At 38.4% G+C, this 25478-nt stretch overlaps 1 protein-coding gene across 1 annotated transcript in view; it reads left to right on the top strand.

Annotated features, from left to right (window-relative positions):
• Positions 1-25478, top strand: part of C7H1orf146 (chromosome 7 C1orf146 homolog) — a 36140-nt gene extending 10662 nt beyond the window's left edge. The window contains exons 2-6 of the mRNA XM_035252137.3: positions 10063-10171; positions 21845-21938; positions 23889-24057; positions 24451-24529; positions 25208-25478. Of these exons, the coding sequence (XP_035108028.1) occupies positions 10106-10171; positions 21845-21938; positions 23889-24057; positions 24451-24529; positions 25208-25342 (543 nt within the window). The 5' untranslated portion in view covers positions 10063-10105 and the 3' untranslated portion in view covers positions 25343-25478. The remainder of the gene's footprint in view (positions 1-10062; positions 10172-21844; positions 21939-23888; positions 24058-24450; positions 24530-25207) is intronic.

The raw sequence follows: 25478 nt of genomic DNA on the forward strand, positions 1-25478 counted from the left end.
TGCTGGCAGAATATATAAGATGCCTCAGACAGAGACAAGGGATATTTTTAATTCATGGCAAAAGCATAAATTAAATTAAATCATGGCTTAGATTTTAAAAATGTGGTACATATACATCATGGAATGCTATGCAGCCATAAAAAGAAAGAAATCAGGTCCTTTACAGCAACAAGGATGCAGCTGGAGGCCATTATCCCAAGTGAATTAGTGTATGAACAGAAAACCAAATACCACATGTTCTCACTTAGAAGTGAGAGCTAACCATTGAGTACACATGGACTTAACAATAGACAATGAGAATCACTAGAGGGGAGAGAGAGAGGAAGGAGGATAAGGGCTGAAAAACTACCTGTTGGGTACTGTGCTCACTACCTGGGTGACTGGATCATTTGTACCCCAAATCTCAACATCATACAATATACCCATGAAACAAACCTGCACGTGTACCCCCTGAAGCTAAAATAAGTCAAAATTTTAAAAAATTTTACCACGGAAACAAGATTCTGTAAGAGCAAAGGTGGTATTTTTTTTAGCTTTATATTAGTGCAGATTATTTTATCTAAAACTTGAAGATATTTTTCCTTTTGGAAAATAATTGGGATGTGATAACTTCTGGGACCTTTTTCAGTGAATATCAAAGTGTTTCAAAAAGGTTATTTTTCATTCTGCATAACAAGGGATTAGTTTTGCTTTCTTTGCTTGATTTCAACTGCCTGCTCTGCCATTACTTTTAGTTTCCATAGCAGCAATAGTAAGCAATTGGCACTGGAGTAGCTAGATTTACTGCAGATATCAGAATCCCACCATAGGAAATATTTTAAGTAGCCCTGGTGTTGGACTTCTCTTCTGTACAGGAGCCCTGTACTTCTCTTCTGACACAACAGAATTTGCTAATTTTAAAATGACACACTCATCATTATTAAATATTTTCAGAGCTATTTAAAAACCTGTAAGACGGCTGGGTGTGGTGGCTCACACCTATAATCCCAGCAGTTTGGGAGTTTGAGGCAGGCAGATCACCTCAGGTCAGGAGTGACCATCCTGGCCCACATGGTAAAACCGTATCTCTACTAAAAAAAAAAAAAAAAAAAAAAAAAAAAAAAAAAAATCAGCCAGGTCCCAGCTACTGGGAGGCTGAGGCACAAGAATTGCTTGAACCTGTGTTGTATCGGACTGAGCACAGAAAGTCAACACCAAGACAAAAGTATGCCAAATTGCAGGATTTATTGCCAGCGACCACAGAGGACTCACATCTCTCCAAACCCGTGGTCCCGAAAGAAGAGAGACAAGACCTTTTTATACCCACTGAACTACTTTGGGAGTGGGGCTAAGGAGATGAGATGAAAGTCTTCAGACATTTCAGGGGGCTGTAAATCACCTCCTGGGTAGAGAGGAGGGTAATGGGCTCTGGACATTCCAAGGGCTAGAGGATGTGCTTGACACTTTGAGAGATTTACAGAAGTTAAGATAACCATTTGCTTACACATCATCTGGGTAGGGGTTACTTGGCGCCAGAATGGAATTATCCGGGGGTGCTTACTCTGGCTATTACTGGTGATCAAAGGCCAGCAATTCTGGCAGTTACAGATAAGAGAAAGTATGCAGCTTTACCTTTTGGCATTTTAGCAGTTTCACAGAGGCCGAGGTTAGCATTCATTGTGAGGAGAATGGAAACAGTTTTGTCCTTTATAAAATGGCAGTGTACAGGTTCTAACTCTAGGCTAGCTATATCACATCTGGGAGGTGGAGGCTGCAGTGAGCCAAGATCATGCCATTGTACTCCAGCCATAGTAACAGAGTAAGACTCTTGTGTCAAAAAATAAATAAAATAAAACCTGTATGAGTCAGGGGTGTGTGTGTATGTGTGTGTGTATTGTATAATTTATATGCAATAAATTACACTGTATGCTGTGATGTTTTGACACATGTATACACCTGTAAAACCATTACTACAGTCAATATAGTGAATATACCCATCCCAAAAGTTTCCTCTTGCCCTTTTTGTAATCACACTTTTTTCCCCATTATCCCTTGTTCTGTTTTTTTGTCACTATAATTAGTTTGTACTTCTTATATAAAAGAAACTATACAATATGTACAGTGCTTTTGGGGGTGGCAGTTGGCATCTTTCCTTCAGCATAATTTTTTTAGGTTGACTCAGCTTGTTACGTGTATCAGTAGTTCATTCCTTTTTGTTGCTGAGTAATATGCCATTGTATGGATATATTACAATGTCCATTCACCAGTAATGAGGGCCACTTGGATTGTTTCTAGTTTTTGGCTACCACAAATACATCATTCATGTGTAAATCCTTATATAGATGTATGCTATTTTCTTTGGTAAATTAAGAGTAAAATGGCTGGATCTCATGGTAAGTGTATGATTAACTTTTTCAGAAAATGTCACACTATTTTCCAAGTGATTGTACTGTATACTTTCCAAATAGTAATGTATGAGAATTCTAGTTCCTCACATCCTCACCAACACTTGATATTGTTAGTTTGTTAAATTCTAGCCATTATGATAGGTATGTAATGGTATCTTGTAGTTTTAATTTGCATTTCCCTAATAAATAATAATGTTGACTATCTTTTTATGTCCTTATTTGCTACTTATATATTTTCTTTGATGAAGTATCTGCTTAAATCTTTTGCCTATTTTCTAATTGGGTTGTTTGGCTTTTTTACTATTGAGACTTGAGTGTCTGTCACCCAGGCTAAAGTGCAGTGGCACGATCTCAGGTCACTGCAACCTCTGCCTTCTGGGCTCAAGTGATTCCCCTGCCTCAGCCTCCCAAGTAGCTGTGACTACAGGCATCTGCCACCATACCCAGCTAATTTTTGTATTTTTAGTAGAGATGGGGTTTCACCATGTTGGTCAGGCTGGTCTCAAACTCCTAGCCTCAAGTGCACCCACCTCAGCCTCCCAAAGTGCTGAAATTACAGGCATGAGCCACCATGACCAGCCTAAGCCTTGAGAGTCTTTAAAAATATGTTTGAGATACAAGTCATTTACCAGATATTTGCTTTGAAAATACTTTCTTTCAGACTCTAGCTTGTCTTTTTATCCCCCTTAAGAGTGTCTTTTAAAACATATTAATAAATTTAGGTGGTACATGTGCAGTTTTGATACAAAAGCATCTCTGGAAAGAGAGAAGTTTTAACTTAGATGAAGTCCAATTTATCGATTTGTGTTCTTTTATGGATTATGTTTTTGGTGTCATACTAAAAATGATTTATGTAACTCAAGGTCACAATTATTTTGTTCTGTTTTCTTCTAGAAGATTTATAGTTTTATGTTTCACATGTAGGTCTGTAATTCATTCTAAGTTAAAATTTGGATATAGTATATGGAATGGATCCAAGTTCATTTTTTAAAATATACTGATATCAAATTGTTCCAACATTGTCTGTTGTAAAGACTTAGTCTAGCTCTATGTTTGTAAATGTTGTTGATCTTTTCAAAGAACCAACTGTTGACCAGGCATGGTAGCTTATGCCTGTAATCCCAGCACTTTGGAAGGCTGAAGGGGGTGGATCACCTGAGGTCAGGAGTTTGAGACCAGTTTGGCCAACATGGAGAAAACCCGTCTCTACTAAAAATACAAAAAAATTAGATGGGCATTGTGGCAGTCACCTGTAATTTTAGCTACTGGGGAGGCTGAGGCAAGAGAATTGCTTGAACCTGGGGAGTCGTAGGTTTTACTGAGCTGAGATTGCACCATTGCACTCCAGTCTGGGTGACAGAGCCGGACTCTGTCTCAAAAAAAAAAAGCCTGTTTATTAATTTTCTTTATTCTTTCTATTTTTATTCCATTGATTTCTGCTTTAATCTCTTTACTTACTTTTTTCCCATTGCTTTGGGTTTAATCTGTTTCTTTTTTTTTTTTTTTTTTTGAGGCGGAGTCTCACTTTGTCACCAGGCTGGAGTGCAGTGGCACAATCTCGACTCACTGCAACCTCTGCCTCCCAGGTTAAAGCGATTCTCCTTAACCTCCGGAGTAGCTGGGACGACAGGTGTGCACCACCATGCCCAGCTAATTTTTGTATTTTTAGAGACGGGGTTTCACCATGTTGGCTAGGATAGTCTCGATTTCTTGACCTCGTGAGCTGCCCGCCTTGGCTTCCCAAAGCGCAGGGATTACAGGTGTGAGCCAATGTGCCTGGTCTGTTCTTCCTTTAATATAAGATGGAATAAAGTATTAATTTGACATCTTTCTTCTTTTCTAGTTTAGTTGTTTGTTTGTTTGTTTGTTTGTTTTAAGACAAGGTCTCACTCTGTCACCCAGGCTGGCTGGCTAGTATGCAGTGGAACAGTCACCTCAACCTCCCCAGGCTCAGGTGATCCTCCTTCCTCAGCCTTCCAAGTAGCTAGGACTAGAGTCGTGTGCCACCGTACCAAGCTAATTTGTGTATCTTTTGTGGAGATGGGGTTTTGCCCTGTTGCCCAGGCTAGACGCAAACTCCTGGGCTCCAGCAATCCACTGGCCTTGGCCTCCCCAAGTGTTGGGATTACAGGCGTGAGCCACTGCACCCAGCCTAATTTTGTCTTTTAAAGCTATTTGTTTCCCTCTAACTACATTTAGCTCCTCCTTCAATTTTAGCTACATTTCATATATTTGTATATGTTGTTTGTTTTCACTCACTCCAAAATATTGCCTAACATCTATTATGATTTATTCTTTGATCTGTGGGTTACTTCGAAGTGCGTGTTTGATTTCCAAGTATTTGTGGCTTTCTGCCAATTTTTTCTTTATTGATATTAATTTCTATTGTGGTTTGTATGACTTTTGTTCCATGTATTTTGGAGTTCTGTTAGATGAATACACATTTATAATCTATAAGGAATGTATATATCAGGAATATACCTTTTTGTCATTATAATATATTCCTCTTTGTCTCAATTGATATTTATCCTAAAGTCTATTTTCGTTTTATTAATATAGCCACTCCAGCTCTCTTATGGTTACTGTTGCCATGATTTATCTTTTTCCATTCTTTTACTTTCAACCTATTTGCATCCTTGAATCTAAAGACGACATATAGTTGAATTTTCCCTTGATTGTATATCTTATTCGTTCACATTTTAATGTAATTATTCAGTATGACTGCTATTTAAAAATTTTAAAAATTGAGATATAAATCACATGACATCAAATACATTTTAAAATGTACAAGTCAGTGATTTTTAGTACATCCACTATAAGGTACAGTCATCACCGCTATTAAGTTTGTGTCTTTGGTATTTAGTTTCTAGATGTCTCGTGTCTTTTTTGTTCTTCTGTTCCTTCTTTACTATCTTTTTTGTGTCATATGAATATTTTGTAGTATACCACTTTAATTCCTCTTTTAAAATTTTTTTGTTATTTTCTTAGTGCTTTCTCTGGATACTATAATATGCATCTTAATTTATTATTTCAGATTAACACGAATTTAATTCTGGAAAAATAGAGAAACTTTGCACCAATATAGCTCCATTCCTCCACATAACATACTTACATGCACACACACACACAGACATACCCCACACACACTTGACCCAATAATATAGTTATAATTACTGCTTTATATATTCATCTTTTAGAGAAATTAAGAGGAGAACTGAGGAAAATATTGAGTCTTACATTTGCATATCTGTTTACCACTTACAGTGCTCTTCATTCTTAATGTGGATGCAAGTTAACATATGGTAGCAACTTTCTTTTGGTTAATGGTTGTGTGGTATATCTTTTCCCATCCTTTTACTTTCACCCTTTTTATATCCTAGTTGTTAGAGTGTTTTTTATTGTAAGCAGCATATGGTTTTTCCCTTGTCATTTGGGGCAATCTTTTCTTATAGAATTTCGTCTTACATGTAGATACTGATGTATTTGGGTTTAATATGCTATGTCACTATGCTTCCTATTTACCCCTTAAGGTAGATATATTTTTTCTCTCTTGCCTGCTTTTGGACTTCTGAAGTGCTTTTGTTTGTTTGTTTGCTTTAAGTCTGTTTTTCTCTGTTACCTTGTTGAGTTTTTTTTAACCATAATTTGGTGATTAACTCAGAAATTACAAAATGCATGACTGACTTATTGAGATCCAGTCTAAGTGAGTACTTCTACCACTTCAAGGACCTGCACCTTAGGTGACAGTTACCATCATCTCTCCTTTTTTGCTATTGTTGTATATTTTAATCATCGTCTGTTTTAAACTTCGTTATGTATTACTGTTATTTTTTGTAGTAGTTCTTGATTTAGAGTTACCCACATATTTACATTTTACCTTTCTAACAGTCTTCATTTATTCTGGCATCTTTGTGCTTCCATGTGGGGTCATTTGCTTTGCGCCTGAAGAACTTCTCTTGGTATATCCTTTAAGTGTGGGTCTACTGATAATGAATTATCTGGTTTTATTTTTGTCATAAAATTTTTTTTTATTTTTCCCTCATTTTCAAAACATAATCATCCCAGCTATGAAGTGCCACATTGGCAATTTTCTTTCAGTACTTAAAAGTTATTATTCAGTTGCCTCCAAGCTACTATGTTTCTGTTGAGAAGTCAGTTTTCAGTTTATTGTTGCCCTTTAAAAATAATACACATTTCTTCACTGGCTCCTTTGAAGATTTTTTTTCTGGTCTTTGGTTTTACTTTGTTAATCTGTTGTTTAATCTGTTCACAATTTATTATTGTTCTTGAACCTAAGACTTGATGTCTTCAGTCAATTTTGGAAAATTGACATGGCCACTCTATTTTTCTTTTTTAATTAATTAATTTTATTTTAGGTGCATACTATACCTGGCATTTCTCCCCATGTTTTCTCTCCCCACCCCCTTCCCTTCCCCCCATCGTCTCTCTCCTATGCCCCCTAACTGTCCCCTGTGCCTGATGCTCCTCTCCCTGAGTCCACGTGTTCTCGTTGTTCAACACCCACCTATGAGTGAGAACATATGACTCTATTTTTACATATTGGTCCTGCTCCATTCTCTTTTCTCTTTCTCAGATTTCAGTTGTCTCTGTGTTAGACTGTTTCACAAGCCTCATAATGCCTTGTATGTGTATTAGGGTTTTCTCTGTGTTCTTTTTTCCTTCACCTACCTCAGCCTGGATGTTTTCCTCTGACCTACATTCCACACTTGTGTTTAATCTGCTTTTTAACCTCTCCATTGAGTTGTTTCCAATTTTGAAATTTTTTCATTTTTAGAATTTCCATTTTATTTACTTTTACGGTTTTAAATTTTCTGCCAAAATTCTCTGTCATATACTGCTTTGAACAAATTAATCAGTTATAGTCTGGATATGACAATGCCAATATTTTAGTCTCCCCTTGGTCTCTTCTTTACAGTCAGCCTTTTCCCTTGGTTTTCAGTTGTTCTTAACTCTTTGTATGCCTGAGTATTTTTTTTATTGTGTGCTGCATATTATGATTGCAAAATTATAACACTAATTTTTAATCTGAGGCTCTGGATGATATTTTCCCCCATAGGGGATTTAGCATTGCTTCTGGCAGACAATTTTTCTAGATACAGTTGTGACTCTCCAGAAGTCCTGATTGAAAGGACAGAAACAACTGGTTCAGAAGCCCTTACCAGCCTCTAGAGAAATCCCAGAACACTCAGCCCTGACACATTAAACCCTGCACCGATCAGAGACTGCTGGCCACACAGACTCACCAAACCACAGACTTGTCTTTCACAAGCACATTCTTACCTCAGCTACAAAGTGACCAAGCCACATATACTAAGGGTTGAAATCAAATATATGTACAGGGTATTAAGCAAATACCAAGGGGAACAGTTAACTTGAATACAAGGTCAAAATCAGTAACAAGTTTTATCATCCAGTGCTGATATCAGTTACAAGCTTCAAGGACAATTTCTTTTTGAAGGCTTATTCCAGTTTTGTGAGGTCAGCATGAGCTGTATGCATTTGCTAGGGGCAAATTTACACTTCCGAATTAACCCATGCAACATATGCTCACAGTCCATTTAGAAGCATTTGCCGTGAATGGTGGAGGGGCTTACTCGTCGTACTCCTGCTTGCTAATCCACATCTGCTGGAAGGTGGTCAGTGACAGGATGGAGCCGCCAATCCATACCAAGTACTTTTGCTCTGGGGATGCAATGATCTTGATCTTTATAGTGCTATGTACCAGGATAGTGATCTCCTTCTGCATCCTGTTGGCGATGCCTGGGTACATAGTGATGCTGCTGGTTGGAATAGAGGTCTTTGCAGATATCCACATCACACTTCATGATGGAGTTGAAGGTGGTCTTGTGGATGCCACAAGATTCCATGCCCCCGAAGGAAGGCTAGAACAGCACCTCTGGACACTGGAACCACTCGTTGCCAATGGTGATGACCTGGCTATTGTCCAGCTTGTAGCTATTCTCCAGCTTTCTGTCATCAGCTGTAGCTGTTCTATGTACTGCCTTCTTTCGGTGAGCTATACCCTTGCCCTCTGTCTGGACCTGATCAGGAAGTTTGACTAGCTTTTCTTGATTTGTGCTGTTGGTTAATCTGAAGCAGGGAAAGTCCTCCAACTGCAGCCCACAGCAAGAGCAAGATGGCTACCCAGGAAGATTTCTTTTCTTTTTTTTCTTTTTTTAATTATTGGTACCTTGCATTGGAGGAAGATTTCTTAAATAAGAAACAAAACCCACTAACCGTAAATGAAAAGATTGATTAGTTTGACTACATTGGAAATAATAATTTGTGTGTATCAAAAATTACCCTAAAGAAGGAGGAAAAAAAGACAAGTCACAAACAGGGAGAAAGTACATATAGCCAACAAAGGACTGATATCTGTAATATATAAAGAAATCCTACAAATGAATAAGAAAAAGAAAAAACTAATAGGAAAATTGGCAAAAGACATAAGTGGAAACATGGCTTTAGGATTTTCAGTCTAAATGAAATTAGAAAAGTAGCAAATTTAGAGCACAGTGAGATTCCATTTTATGCTACTAAGTTTACAGTAATTTTCTTTTGTCTCACCTCAAATACGTATACTATATATGTTTAGTACACTGAAATTAAATGCAATTTTATTTTACTATATACCTGGTTGCCGATGTATGGTACGTTGTTGTTCTCCAGAATATTCTTCCTTCTGTTAGTGCAGTGGTTCTTAAAGTGTGGTCCCGACACCAGCATCATCAGCATCACCTGTGTACTTCTTAGAACTGCATACATTGGCCAGGTGCAGTGGCTCACACTTGTAGTCCTAACAGTTTGGGAGGTTGAGGTGAGAGGGTCACTTGAAGCCAGGAGTTGAAGACTGGCTTGGCCAACATAGGGAGACTCCCATCTCCACAACAAGTAAAAAAAAAAAAATAGCCAGGCATCGTGGTATGTACCTGAGTCCTAGCTACTTGAGAAGCTCAGGCAGGAGGATTGCTTGAGCCTAGGAGTTTAAGGCTAGGATTGCACCACAATACTCCAGCCTGTGGGTGAAAGAGCGAGACCCTGTCTTAAAAGAAAAAGATGCAAATAATCAGGTCTCACATATTACTTATGTGAGATAAAGTATTTCCCTCCATAGTAGAAGGCAGGTTTGCTTACAAAAGACTGAAGTTTCCAAAGCTCTGGGTTTCTTTCCTATAATGCAACCCACTGTGTGTGCAGATGTCACCTGGCCTTTGTCCCATCACCCTGTGGGAATTGGGCTTGAGGAACTGGTGCAAGAAAATGATGATACTGTGGCTATACTACTATTGCTCTGAATAAAAAACTGTCCTTTGTCTATGAGTCTGTCTTTTGTCTGTATATGTGAAACTCTGGCAGTTTAACTTTTTAGCCTGCAGGTAGGATAAAAACCTCAGACCTTGCATGTTCTTGATTCAAGTCCTCTTTCTTTAAAGTTTGTATGCTGAAATGGGAATCATTGCTTTTAACACTCGTTAGTAGGAAGCATAGTATTGAATAAGCTAAACGTATAACAAGACAGATACTTTTTCTGTTGTCAAATTTTGATATTCAGATATTCTTTAAAATGTCTCCAATACCCTGTTTTTATTTCCATCTTTAATTTACTCATTGATCAGACATTTCTTTGTATTCTTTTTGTTCTTGTTTTTCTCAGATTGTCATACCATTAGAAGCTAGGCTGATCCACAGACAGACAGATGGCTGAAAGTGGAAAAGAAAAAATAAAATGGACAACCACCATTATTGTTAGCTCATCTCTTAAGGTAAAGGGGCATCTGTGCCACTGATCTTTAACTTCAAAAATTAAAAGCACCTTTCATGTAGAACAGTATTTTAAAAGAGCCTTAGCTTGATTATCTACAATTAGTTGTGGGGAAACAGAAAGTGCATAAACTAAATGTATTGTAAAAATAAATTAATAGACTTTTTGCATTCATTTTCAATATCCTACTTCCCTAATTCTTTGAAGGTTGGAGATTTTCTAAAGTTCTTTTTTTTCTTTCCGTAAGCACTCTAAGGGAGATGTTAAGGAATTCCAGAAACAGCAAAGATATGCAAATATATATTAGTTAGGGTTTTTTGAGAGCTAAACAACCAGAGACTGATAACCTAGCCTTGGCAGCATTGAAAGGAGACTGTCTTCTTACAGTTTGGAGAGGAAAAGATGGAAAGTTGAATGCCTGAGTGTAGGTGGTCAGCTCACAAGACTTCTCCATTGCCCTGATACTTATCTTATGGACAGCAGCTGATACCTGGAATGAAGGGGCAAGAAAAGATTGTTCCACAATAAGGAGTAGGGAGGCAAGAATAAGACTTAAATTAAGATGTTTCTATCAAACCTGTCTTCTCACTGCTGCCTGAAGCTGCACTTTGCCCTGTTGGCTTCAGTCATTTAGATCCATAACATACTAGTATATTGTTAGGTTTCTGGAATTCATGTTTCTCTTTTATTTCTATAGACTTTTTGTTTTCCAGACTGATGTTGAGAGAAGGAGTAACCCATCCTGATTTACCCAAAGCAACTACCTCTAGTTCATTTATTCATCATGTTTACCTGTCTTGCTTTGTGGTTTCTATTTGTCCCACCTATTCTATGTTGCTTTTTTTTCCCTCCTTTCTTGCCTCTTTTTGTGTTGATTGGTTACTTATTTACTTATTTACTTGAGAGTGTCTTGCTCTGTCACCCTGGCTTCACTGTAACCTCAACATCCTGAGCTCAAGCATCCTCTCACCCTAGCCTCTTGAGCAGCTGAGACTACAGGTCCATGCCACCAGGCCTGGCTAATTTTTCTTTTTTGTTTTTTTTTTTTTTTTGTAGAGACAGGGTCTTGCTATGCTGCCCAGACTGGTCTTGAATTTCTGGCCTCAAACGACCCTCCTCCCTTGGCCTCCTAAAGTGCTGGGATTACAGGCATGAGCCATCATGCCCAGTGGATTGGTTATTTTTTTCTCATTTCTTTGTGTTTCACTACTAGCGTTGGAAGTTATAGGCTCTATTTCTACCTTTTAGTAGTTATCCTAGAAATTTTGACATATATCCTTGACCCTTAAACAACATGGATTTGAATTGGACAGATTCACTTATATGTGGATGTTTTTCCAACCAAAGCTGATAGAAAATACAGTATTCATCAGATGTGAAAACTGTATGAGGGCCAACGTTTTGTGTATATGAGCTCTATGGGGTTACTTTGGGACTTAAATATGCACAAATTTGGATATACACAAGGTTGGAGGGCTCCTGGAACCAATCCCAGCTGTGTATACTGAGTAACAACTGCAGTATACATTTAGTGCCACAAAGCCAAAGTAAGTAATCCTCTTTAGCTGACTCTTAAACAACAAAAGAATCTTTGAACACTTTAATTCCAAGCTGTCATATATTTCAATTTTATGGGGTTTTTTTTTGTACTTTTGTTTATTTTTTATTTTTTAAATTTCTTTTTGTTCTTTTTGTTTTTTGTTTTGTTTTGTCTTTTTCATTTCAATTTTGTGTTTTTAATTCCACAAAGTCTTACTAATATTTTCTAAAGTTAACATCTGGCCAGGCACAGTGGCTCATCCCTGTAACCCTAGCACTTTGAGAGGCCAAGACAGGCAGATCACCTGAGGTCAGGAGTTCCAGATCAGTCTGGCCAACATGGCAAAACCCCATCTCTACTAAAAATACAAAAATTAGCCAGGCATTGTGGTGTACATGTGTAATCCCAGCTACTTGGGAGTCTGGGCATGAGAATCGCTTGAACCCGAGAGGCGGAGGTTGTGAGCCGAGATCATACCACTGCACTCCAGCCTAGCCAACAGAGCGAGACTCCGTCTCAAAAAAAAAAAAAAAAAAGGTTAACAATCTGTTTGTATTTACTTATGTCTTTGTTATTTTCTGTGCTCTTCTTTCTTTCCTAAGGCTCAGACATTCCATTTTGGATCCCTTCCTTTTTATCTGAAGAATGCAACAGTCTCACAAATGAGTATCTGCATGAATGAAAATAAATAATTATATTAAAAAGGTATTTGTGGCTGGGCACAGTGGCTCACGCCTGTAATCCCAGCACTTGGGAAGCTAAGGCGGTAGATCATGAGGTCAGAAGTTCAAGACCAGCCTGGCCAAGATGGTGAAACCCATCTCTACTAAAAAAATTAAAAATTAGATGGGTGCGGTGGCGGGTATGGTGGCAGGTTCCTACCTAACCATTCCAAGTCTCCAATGTCTATCAATTCATACTCTGACCATGTATACATATTTAGTTCCCACTTATAAGTGAAAATATGTGGTCTTTGTCTTTCTGTTTCTGAATTATTTTACTTAACATTAGTGGCCTCCAGTTCCATCCATGTTGCTGCAAAATACATGATTTTATTTTTTATGGCTAACTAGTATTCCACAGTGGATATATATCACATTTTCTTTATCCAATCATCCATTTATAGAGGTTAAATACATATCTTTGCTATTGTGAATGGTGCTGCAATAAACATACAAATGCAAACATCTTTTTTTTTTTTTTTTTTTGCGACGGAGGCTTACTTTGTTGCCCAGGCTGGAGTGCAGTGGCACAATCTCTGCTCACTGCAACCTCTGCCCCCTGGGTTCAAGCAATACTCCTGCCTCAGCCTCCCAAGTCGCTGGGATTACAGGAACCTGCCACCATACCCGCCACCGCACCCATCTAATTTCCTTCAGCAGTGGTTTGTAGTTCTCCTTGAAGAGGTCCTTCATATCCCTTGTTAGTTGTATTCCTAGGTATTTTATTCTCTTTGTAGCAGTTGTGAATGGGAGTTCATTCATGATTTGGCTGTTTGTCTGGTATTGGTGTATAGGAATGCTTGTGATTTTTGCACATTGATTTTGTATCCTGAGAATCGATTTTGTATGCTGAAGTTGCTTATCAACTTAAGGAGATTTTGGGCTGAGACGATGGGGTTTTCTAAATATACAATGATGTCAACTGCAAACAGAGACAATTTTACTTCCTCTTTTCCTAACTGAATGCCCATTATTTCTTTTTCTTGCCTGATTGCCCTGGCCAGAACTTCCAATAGTATGTCGAATAGGAGTGGTGAGAGAGGGAGGGCATCCTTATCTTGTGCTGGTTCTCAAAGGGAATGCTTCCAGTTTTTGCCCATTCAGTATGATATTGGCTGTGATTGTGTCATAAATAGCTCTTATTATTTTGACATACGTTCCATCAGTACCCAGTTTACTGAGAGTTTTTTTTTTATCATAAAGTGCTGTTGAATTTTGTCGAAGATGAGATAATCATGTGGTTTTTGTCTTTGGTTCTGTTTATGTGATGGATTACGTTTATAGATTTGCATATGTTGAACCAGCCTTGCATCCCAGGGATAAAGCCAACTTGATCATGATGGATAAGCTTTTTGATGTGCTGTTGGATTCTGTTTGTCAAAATTTTTTTGAGGATTTTCACATCAGTGTTCATTGTGGATATTTGCTTGAAATTTTCTTTTTTAGTTGTGTCTCTGCCAGGTTTTGGTATCAGGATGATGATGGTCTTATAAGATGAGTTAGGGAGGATTCCCTCTTTTTCTATTGTTTAGAATAGTTTCAGAAGGAATGGTACCAGCTCCTCTTTGTACCTCTGGTAGAATTCGGTGGTGAACCCATCTGGTCCTGGACTTTTTTGGTTGGTAGGCTATTAAATGCTACCTCAATTTCAGACCTTGTTATTGCTCTATTCAGCAATTTGACTTCCTGACTTAGTCTTGAGAGTGTAAGTGTACAGGAATTTACCCATTTCTTCTAGATTTACTGGTTTATTTGCATAGAGGTGTTTATAATATTCTCTGATGGTAGTTTGTATTTCTGTGGGATCAGTGGTGATATCCCCTTTATCATTTTTATTGCATCTATTTGATTCTTCTCTTTTCTTCGTTAGTCTGGCTAGCAGTCTATCTATTTTGTTGATCTTTTCAAAAAAAAAACAGCTCCTGGATTCATTGATTTATTTTTTTTTGAAGGGTTTTTTGTGTCTCTATCTCCTTCAGTTCTGCTCTGATCTTAGTTATTTCTTGTCTTCTGCTAGCTTTTGAATTTGTTTGTTCTTGCTCCTCTAGTTCTTTTAATCATGACATTAGGGTCTCGATTTTAGATCTTTCCTCGTTTCTCTTTTGGGCATATAGTACTATAAATTTCCCTCTACTCACTGCTTTAAATGTGTCTCAAAGATTCTGGTACATAGTGTCTTCACTCTCACTGGTTTCAAATAACATCTTTATTTCTGCTTTCATTTCATTATTTATCCAGTAGTCATTTAGGAGCAGGTTGTTCAGTTTCCGTGTAGTTGTGAGGTTTTGAGTGTGTTTTTTAATCTAAGTTATAATTTTATTGCACCATGGTCTGAGAGACTGTTAGGATTTCTGTTCTTTTTGTATTTGCTGATGAGTGTTTTACTTCCAATTATGTGGTCAATTTTAGAGTAAATGCAATGTGCTAAGAAGAATGTATATTCTGTGGATTTAGGGTAGAGTTCTGTAGATGTCTATTAGGTCTGGTTGGTCCAGATCCGAGTTCAAGTCCTGAACATCCTTGTTAATTTTCTCTGTCGTTGATCCGTCTAATATTGACAGTGGGTGTTAAAGTCTCCCACTATTATTGTGTGGGAGTCTAAGTCTCTTTGTAGGTCTTTAAGAACTTGCTTTGGCCAGGCACGGTGGCTCACACCTATAATCCCAGGACTTTGGGAGGCCGAGGTGGGTGGATCACAACAAGAGCTCAAGACCATACTGGTCAACATGGGGAAACCCGTCTCTACTAAAAATACAAAACGATTAGCTGGGCGTGGTGGTGCATGCCTGTAGTCCCAGCTACTTGGGAGACTGAGGCAGGAGAATTGCTTGAACCCAGGAGGCGGATCTTGCGGTGAGCCAAGATCGTGCCATTGCACTCCAGCCTGGGTAACAAGAGTGAAACTTCATCTCAAAAAAAAAAAAGAACTTGCTTCATGTATCTGGGTGCTCCTGTATTGCATGCATGTATATTTAGAATAGTTAGCTCTTGTTACATTGATCCCTTTACCATTATGTAATGCCCTTCTTTGTCTCTTTTGATCTTTGTTGGTTTAAAATCTATTTAATCAGAGACTGGGATTGCAATTCCTGCTTTTTTTTTTTTTTTTTTGCTTTCCATTTGCTTGGTAAACCTTCCTTCATCCTTTTATTTTGAGCCTGTATGTGTCTTTGTATGCGAGATGGGTATTCTCAATACACACTGATGGATCTTGACTTTTTATCCAGTTTGCCTGTCTGTGTCCTTTAATGGAGGCATTTAACCCATTTACATTTAAGGTTAATATTGTTATGTGTGAATTTGATCTTGTTATTATGATGCTAGCTGGGTTGTTTTGCCTGTTAGTTGATGCAGTTTCTTCATAGTGTCAATAGTCTTTACAATGTAGTATGTTTTGCAGTGGCTGGTACTGAGTGTTCCTTTCTGTGTTTCCATGCTTCCTTCAGTAGCTCTTGTAATGCAGGCCTGGTGGTGACAAAATTTATCAGCATTTGCTTGTTTGCGAATGATTTTTATTTTTCCTTTGCTTATGAAGCTTAGTTTGGCTGGATATGAAATTCTGGGTTGAAAATTCCTTTCCTTTAAGGATGTTGAATGTTTGTCCCCACTGGCTTGTAGGATTTTTGCTGAGAGATATGCTGAGTCTGATGGGCTTCCCTTTGTGGGTAACCTGACATTTCTCTCTGGCTGCCCTTAGCATTTTTTCCTTCATTTCAACCCTGGTGAATCTGACGATTATGCGTCTTGGGGTTGCTCCTCTTGAGGAGCATCTTTGTAATGTTCTCTGTATTTCCTGAAGTTGAATGTTGGCTTGTGTCACTAGGTTGGGGATATTCTCCTGGATAATGTCCTGAAGAGTGTTTTCCAGCTTGATTTCATTCTCTCCATCACTTTCAGGTACACCGATCAAACAGATTTGGTCTTTTCACATAACCCCATATTGCTTTGAGGATTTCTTCATTGCTTTTCACTCTTTTTTCCCTAGTCTTGCCTTCTTGCTTTACTTTGTTGAGTTGATCTTCAATCTCTGATATCCTTCCTTCTGCTTGGTCAATTCAGCTATTGAAAGTTATGTATGCTTCACAAAGTTCTTGTGCTGTGTTTTTCAGCTCCATCAGGTCATTTATGTTCTTCTCCATGCTGGTTATTCTAGTAAGCATTTGGTCTAACCTTTTTTTAAGGTTCTTAGCTTCCTTGCATTGAGCTAGAACATGCTCCTTTAGCTTACAGAAGTTTGTTATTACCAACCTTCTGAAGCCTGCTTCTGTCAATTCATCAAACTCATTCTCCATCCAGTTTTGTTCCCTTACTGGTGAGGAGTTGTGATCCCTTGGAGGAGAAGAAGCATTCTGGTTTTGGAATTTTTAGCCTTTTTGCCCTGGCTTCTTCCCCTCTTTGGGGGTTTGTTTACCTTTGGTCTTTGAAGTTGGTGAACTTTATATGAGGTCTCTGAGTGGACGTCCTTTCAGTTGACGTTGGAACTATTTCTTTCTGTTTGTTAGTTTTCCTTCTAACAGTCAGGCCCCTCTGCTGCAGGTCTGCTGGAGTTTGCTGGAGGTCCACTTCCTGCTTGCCTGGGAATCACCAGTGAGGGCTGCAGAGAAACAAAGATTGCTCCTTTTCCTTCCTCTGGTGGCTTTGACCCGGAAGGGTACCCACCAGATGCCAGCCAGAGCTCTCCTGTATGAGATGTCTGTCAGTCCTGAGAGGTGTCTCCTAGACATGATATATCGGGGTCAGGGAGCTAATTGTGGACACAGTTTGTTCCTTATCAGAGCTCAAATGCTGTGCTGGGAAATCTACTGCTCTCTTCAGAGCTGCCAGGCAGGGACATTTTAGTCTGCTGAAGCTGTACCCACAACTGCCCCTTTTCCCAGGTGCTCTGTTCCAGGAAGTTGGGGCCCTTATTTAGTCCCTGATGGGATGTGCTTTTTTCAGAGATGCCTGTGCATTGAGAAGTGATTCTAGTGACACAGTCTGCCTGCAGTTTCCTTGTTGAGCTGCTATGGACTCCACCCTGTTCAGATTTCCTGACGACTTTATTTACAGAGGCGAGGTTAAAACCGCCTACCCAAGCCTCAGCAATGGCAGACACCCCTTCCTCCACCAAGCTTGAACTTCCCAGGTTGAGTTCAGACTGCTGTGGCGACTGTGAGAATTTCAAGCCAGTGGATCTTAGCTTGCTGGTCTTTGTGGCAGTAGGACCTGCCGAGCCTGAGCACTTGGTTCTCTGGCTTTAGCCCCCTTTTTCAGGGAAGTGAATGGTTCTGTCTTGCTGGTGTTCCAGGTGCCACTTGGATATGAAAAAAAAAGTGCTGTGGCTAGCTGGGTGTCTTCTCAAACGGCTGCCCAGTTTTGTGCTGGAAACCCAGGTTTCTGGTGTTGCAGGCACCAGAGGGAATCTCCTGGTCTGCAGGTTATGAAGACCATGGGAAAAGCACAATATCTGGCCTGGAGCACTGGGAACAGTCCCTAATGGCTTTCCTTGGCTAGGAGATGGAGTTTACCACCCTCTCGTGCTTCCCAAGTGAAGAGACACCCCACCCTGCTTTGGCTCACCCTCCTTGGGCTGCACCCACTGTCCCACAAGTCCCAGTGAGATGAACCAGGTACCTCAGTTGGAAATGTGAAGATACCCTCCTTCTGTGTTGCTCTTTCTGGGAGCTGCACACTGGAGCTGTTCCTATTTGGTCATCTTGCCAGCAGTCTACCTATGTTATTCTTTCTGTCCATGCTCTTCTCACATTTGTCTTCTTCCTTCACTTGTCTGATTAATACACTGCTTTTTATTTCAAAGATTTGACTCAAAATTTTTATATTATTTATTTGTTTGTTTTTTATATAGACAAGGTCTCACTATGTTGCCCAGGCCAGTCTTGAACTCCTGAGCTCAAGTGATTCATTACCTTGGCCTTCCAAAGTGCTGGGATTATAGGCATGAGCCACTGTGCCTGGCCCTGTTTCAATCAAATTTTAGGGAGTTTTTTAAACTCATGTTTTTTCATTTTTAAACATATCTTGTTCTTTGCCAAAGTTCTCAAGCTAGCTTTTATCTCCTTGATCATAGTAAACAGGCTGTTTTAAGGTGTGTATTTGGTAGCTTCACTACATGAATCCCCTGTGGGCGTGTTTCTGTTCTCTGTTGTTTCTGATACTTTTCTTTCATGGAATTGTGTCCCTTTGTATGTCTGATTATTTTTTATTGTATGTTGGAATTTGTATTTGAAAAATTGTAGAAATAATTTGAAGCCTAGAATAGTGCTATATTCCCCTTGAGAGATTTTAATTCTATAAGAAAATTAAATTCCCAATGCCCTAAGTAAGTACCCTAAGTAAGATGCCCTAAGTGGTTGCCAGATAAAATGCAGTACAGTCAAGTTTGAATTTCAGGCTGGGCACAGTGCTTACGCCTATAATCCCAGCACTTTGGGAGGCGGAGGTGGGTGGGTGGATCGCTTGAGGTCAGGAGTTTGAGACCAGCCTGGTCAACATGGTGAAACTCTATCTCTACTAAAAGTACAAAAATTAGCTGGGCATGGTGGTGCATGCCTGTAATCCCAGCTACTTGGGAGGCTGAGGCAGGAGAATCACTTGAACCCAGGAGGCAGAGGTTGCAGTGGGCCAAGATCATGCCATTGTACTCCAGCCTGGGAGACAGAGTGAGATGCTGTCTCCAAAAAAAAAAAAAAAAGTTTGAATTTCAGATAAACAGTGACTTTACTATAATTACGTCCCAAATATTGCATGGGACATACTTTTATTGAAAATTGCATTGTTCGTCGTTCATTCACATTTAACTGAGTGTTCTATATTTTTATTTGCTAAATCTGACAACCCATCTCCTAAGGCATCTCTTGTATATGATGAATTAAGTTGTATCCTGTACATCTAGAATGTTGAATTAAATTGTCTCATGTACATCTAGCTGTGAGAACATAGTCAGATCATTTTCTTTGTTCCATAATTCAGATGAGGAGACCTGATTGAGAAAAGTGGCTCTAAGGAGTGCTTCTGCAAGGTGCTTGAGAGCACTAGTAATTCAGTTATCACCTTAATACAATTTCAAGGATTGAAATGGTTTGAAGCTGGGCTATAGTCCCTCTGAGAGCTGTTCTATTTTTGTCAAAAGATCTGTTCAGCCTCTCTTCTGCCTCTTTCTGAACTGGCAGATGCCCTCAGGGAAAAGAATGGCCTAAATGCTCACTCATATATTTGAATTTCTATATAGATCTTGGCCTCATAATTTTTTACTATCCTGTTACCTCTCTGTTGTATTCAACCAGATTTTAAAAGACTGTCTAGCTTTTTAGTTGCCTTCAGCAGGTGGGTTGGCCTAAATTACTTAATCTGCCATTGCTAGAAGCATTATATAATTTTAAAACAACAGACGCAAAGAGCCATAGTTAAACTGTAGGATCTGTCTGAGTGACACAAAATACTCTTTTGAAAAGAAAGGAAGCATGTATTTAATACATAATATCAGCCTGTGTGCTTAAAATATATATTCTGAGGCAAATAGAAAATAAAAGTAATCTACCTAAGGAATTACTATCTATCTGGAAACTCAAACTAATAAGTTTGAGTTTTATTTATCATTTTTATTTTTAATTTTTAATAGATAAAGGTCTTGCTATGTTGTCTTGCTATGTGGCAACCACTTACTTAGGGCATCAGGAATGTAGTAGAAACAATGTCTCACTACATCAGCTTGGTCTCATACTCCTGGGCTCAAGCCGATTCTCTCACCTCATCCTCCCAAAGTGCTAGGATTATAGGTGTGAGCCACTGTGCCTGGCCAAGTTTAAGTGTTAACGTATTAGGAAAAACCTAGATTTTAGTATTGTGGGTAATATGATTTAATTGCTTGGCTGGAATAGGAAATGAGGTGATATTTGAAATGGTTAGTATTAAAGCTAAGAGTCCTATAGCTGTTTTCTTACATGTTTTCTGACTCACCTCAGGCTTAAAACATATTAAAAGTATACTAAAGTAACTAATGTAAACTGATGAACTGTTGAATTAGTTGCCTTCTGTATAATATTGTATATGTCTGGCATACATGGTTCTGTCAACTGTTTAAGAAATAACCACCTATTTTCCATAGTTATACATTAATGCATGTCAGAATCCATCTCTAAGTTGTTTATTATTATTATTATTTGAGACAGAGTCTCACTCTGTCACCCAGGCTGAAGTGCAGTGGTACAATCACGGCTTACTGTAGCCTCAACCTTCCAGGCTCAGGTGATTCTCCCACCTCGACCTATGAGTAGCTGGGACTATGGCATGTGCCCCCACATCTATCTCAGTGTTGTATTTTTTGTAGAGAAGTGGTTTTGCCTTGTTGCCAAGACTAGTCTTGAACTTCTAGACCCAAGTGATCCACCAGCCTTGGCCTCCAAGTTCTCCTTGGCCACCATGCCCAGCCTCCAAGTTGTATATTTGTTTTTTTTAAGTGGAGTCTCGCTCTGTCCCCCAGGCTGGAGTGCAGTGGCAGGATCTCGGCTCACTGCAACCTCCATCTCCTGAGTTCAAGTGATTCTCCTGCCTCAGCCTCCTGTGTAGCTGGGACTACAGTCATGCACCACCACATCCGTCTAATTTTGGGGTTTTACCATGTTGGTCAGGCAGGATCTCGGCTCACCACAACCTCCGCCTCCTGGGTTCAAGCAATTCTCCTGCCTCAGCCTCCAGAATAGCTGGAACTACAGGCGTGCACCACCATGCCCAGCTAATTTTTGTATTTTTAGTAGAGACGGGGTTTCACCATGTTGACCAGGATGGTCTCGATCTCTTGACCTCATGATCCACCCGCCTCAGCCTCCCAAAGTGCTGGGATTACAGGCTTGAGCCACCGCGCCCGGCCCCAAGTTGTTTGTTTGTTTTTTAAAATGAAGTTTGCAGCTGGGTGTGGTGGCATGCACTTATAGTCCCAGCTACTTTGGGAGGATTTCATGAGCTCAGGAGTCTGAAGTCAACCTGGGCAACAAAGTGAGACCACAACTCACTCTCTTTTTTTTTTTTTTTTTTCGATTAGCATTTTGGTCACAGAGATGTGCAGACCCCAACTCTCTAAAATAGAAAAAGAAGTTTGCATTTGTTCTGGTTCATACAGTTTTTTAATTATGTCCTTAATTTTTGTTCCTAAGTAACATAACTGTAGTACATAACTCACTCCCAAACTTAAAATAATGTGTCTTGGTAGAACTAAATATTTTTGCTCTTTTAAGTTTTTTCTCCATAGAAAGAAAACTTAAAAGTTTTTCTCCATAGAGATCATCATCTCTTTTGATGAACGTGTCCTTAAATGGTAATTATAAAATAAGCTATTAAAACTTCTTTTAATTTTTTCGTTAGATTTAATAAAATTATAAGCATGTCTTAAGTTTGTATTTCTGAATTTTTTTTAAAGAGTTATGAAATTGCAACTGCCCTAGAAAATCGAAGCCACAAGGTTAGATATTCAGATTCAGTGGAAAATGGATCAATTATATTTTCTCTTTCTGGTATAGTATATTTGCTTACTGCCTTAAGTTTCTTATGAAATATGTTGGCATAAATTCTAATGATTTCATAGTTCAGTAACTATGTAATAAGGTTAAGGTGTTATCTTTTGGGAGGGGTAAATGTTTAAAACTTTGTTACTACTACAAATGCAGAGCATATGGCCAATTCCAATATATTCCTTTGATTACAATTGTTAAAATAAAGCTGAACTAGTGGTATCTGATAGAGGATGGGGGAAAAACTGCTTGCTTTGGAACTGAGATGAAAATAGAAAAAGCCACTTTCACAACAATCTATACTTACATTAAAGTATTACTTATATTAACAGAGACCACATTTGTCAAAGCTCATATATGAAAAACAACACAGGGAAATGTTTTTCATTAATTTGTATAAGTTTGCTGGATATAATAAAAATATTGACTCAAAGAATCATACAGGGACAAATACATGTTCCTGAAATGATAACTGATACAACTGTGAGTCGTGGACAAAAGTCCAGTAAGGAATTAGATTAGGGTAAGAGAAGGCTTGGAGATGGTTAGGGGGAAGCTCCATCTGTGCTTGAGAAATGATAGAAATGATTTTTTAAAAAGGTGGAAGTAAAGGATTTTATTTGGAGGGTTGCAAATAGACTTCTCTTCTAGCAGTTTTGGAAGACAAGCACTTTCAAAATGGTTCTAGAATAGATCTAAACTCATTATTCTGTCTAAATACGGAACCCTCCAGAGAGAAAGTATTTAGTGAATATTTGCTTTGGATACTTTATATACATGATCTAATTTAATCCTTCTGACAAATCTAACAAAAAATATACTCCCATGTTACAGTTGAGGAAACATATGTTCAGAGAGGTTATATAAGTTGCCCAAGTTCACTCAATTAGTATATAATCAGTCACTTTCCTCAGACTGTCTCCCACATCATTTGAAGAGCTGTAATCAAGTTTCCCTTTCGAACCATTCTTAATGGGCCTGATGCTGTTTCAGAGATTCCAGATATCTGCTCACTGAGTGTATTAATTTACTTAACTTTTTATGTTCTTGTAGAAAGGTTTCTCCAACAAGAAATCATTGAAGCCTTGCTTTTTGGTTTTTTTAAAATTTTTTTAGATGGAGTCTTGCTCTGTCACCCAGGCTAGAGTGCAGTGATGAGATCTTGGCTCACTGCAACCTCTGTCTCCTGGGTTCAAGCAGTTCTCCTGCCTCAGCCTCCTGAGTAGCTGAAATTATAGGTACGCAACCACGCCTGGCTAATTTTTGTATTTTTAGTAGAGATGGGGTTTTACCATGTTGGTCAGGCTGGTCTTGAACTCTTGACCTCTTGATCTGCCAGCCTTAGCCTCTCAAAGTGCTGTAATTACAGGCATGAGCCATCACACCCAGCCGAAGGCTTGCTTAAGACTACCTTTCTTTAACTGATTTCCAGCTTTTAAAAATCATTATAGGAGCTTCTTGGTTGTCGAACACATGGAGGTGCACGAGGGTGGCAGGTCCAGAGAAGGCATTGAAGCTCTATGTGTCTTCCAACATACCTAGCCCTATGCATCTCTTCATCTGTATCCTTTGTAATATCCTTTATAATAACTAGTACATATTTTAAAAGTAAAACATAAAACATTAACATTTTAAATGGAATTCCTCTTTTAATTAAAAACTAGCCAGTATCTTCATGTGAACAATGCCTTCATCTAGGGAAGAAAGTAGTTACTGATTCAAAAAAGTTTTTCTCTTATTTAGCACAAGTCATTCTTTTATACAGAGCACTTCAAAGAACTACCTAAATCATTTTGTTGTGTAGGAATTCCATTATAGTAATTTATACTCCTTATGAGTTTAGGGCTTGGACACGTCTGGTATACTTATAGCTATTTTGGTTGATTTTGAGTTTATAACTAAATTTGATCTATATGACAAAGTGACATTTTATATTCAATTCACCTTTCCTAGGAGTTGCATTTTTATTAATGGATACTAAGGAATGTCTTACGTCAACTGAAGAAATATTTCTAGCCAAAATTGAGAAATTTATTAACATTCACCAAAATAGTTTTTTGGTTCTGTCTGCTGCCCTCCATGGGCCTGAAGAAAGGAAACTGATGTTCAGAATTCAGCAGAGGTATGGAAGAATAGCATTATAGACTTATTTTTCTTATATTGCATTTATTTCAGTTCTAAATTCTTTTAGGTGAGTTTTGTTTTGCTAGATGATAAACACTGATGTTAACCTATCAAATTTAATGAAATATGGGCCAAATAGCTATTCTGTGAATCAAGGTGACAGGGTTCATGCTCTTTCATGGCCTTCTCCTACAAGACCAAGCCAAAAGTGAACACTTTTTAGTCAGTGAAATTCTGGCTATAAAGCCACCTCACATCCTCTGTGGAGTAAGGCAGGGCATAAATGCATAGACAAATAACAAAGAATAGAGATTTATCTCTTCTTTCTACTTTCTTAAGAGAACAGATGACAGTAAGTTATATGATCTGTATAACATGAACTGTTTTTCAGATTCCTGGGTTGTAACTTAAGAATACTTCCAGTACACAACACAGTAAATGCTATTAATCTTATGTGCACTATAGCGAAGGTGAGTCATTTGGGGAAAATGACACATACACACATACATTTTAAGGTTTTTAACTTCAAAATGCCACCCTTTTGAGCAAGGCTGGCAAATATCTTGCTTCTGTTCCCCTCAGGGAATCGCTGTTCAGCATGCAACTGTTTCCCAAGCCTGAACTAAGCCTCTCAAATCTTCTCAATTTACTTTCAGTGGCCAGTACCATTTAAGACTCATTTGGGGCCAAAAGAGCATTTGGCTGGCCCTATTGTTTACATATCTTCCTTCAAATTCTAAAGTATAAGGCTTGGTCAGATTGCAGTCATGAACTGTCAGAGTGCAAACATCCTATCTTATGGAAAGTTCTCCACCAGTTGTCCACTTCGTTTTCATGCTCTTTATCCTCTGCAGAGTGTGCCCAGACACCTCCAACCCCCTAGGCAGACTTAGGTTTTCCTTACCTTTATACGTGGAACATATCCATTAAAGCAATTTTTATAGTATTCTACTTTTTGGCTTGCATATTTGAAATTCCTTGGATAGAAACCAAGTATTTTCCTGTTGATTAGTAACTCATATATAGTATTTAGCACAAAGGTGCTCAAGAGATTTGCTGAAAGAATGAAAGCTAGGTGTTTTTAAATGTGACCTTGTACAAATACCTCATTTCTATAAATAATGCTGCATCTTTATGTCTTCTTCCAGACTACCTCCAAACCATACGTAGATAGCATCTGCTACAGAATGATAACAGCTAAAGCTTACATCACTGAGCAAAGTCCTGTTTGGAAAACACTTCAGAAGATAAAACTGAGTAGTGATTCAGTTAACCCAAACTAGAATACCAACTTAATGTTCTTCTCAAAGAATGTTAAAATAATTAGACCTGTGAAATTATAATATTCAAATACCTATTTATATTAAAGAGATTTATATTAATTCTAAATAATAACTTATACAATTAAAAGTAATTTTA

Source organism: Callithrix jacchus, chromosome 7, assembly GCF_049354715.1.
Source record: "Callithrix jacchus isolate 240 chromosome 7, calJac240_pri, whole genome shotgun sequence".
NCBI lineage: Eukaryota > Metazoa > Chordata > Mammalia > Primates > Cebidae > Callithrix > Callithrix jacchus.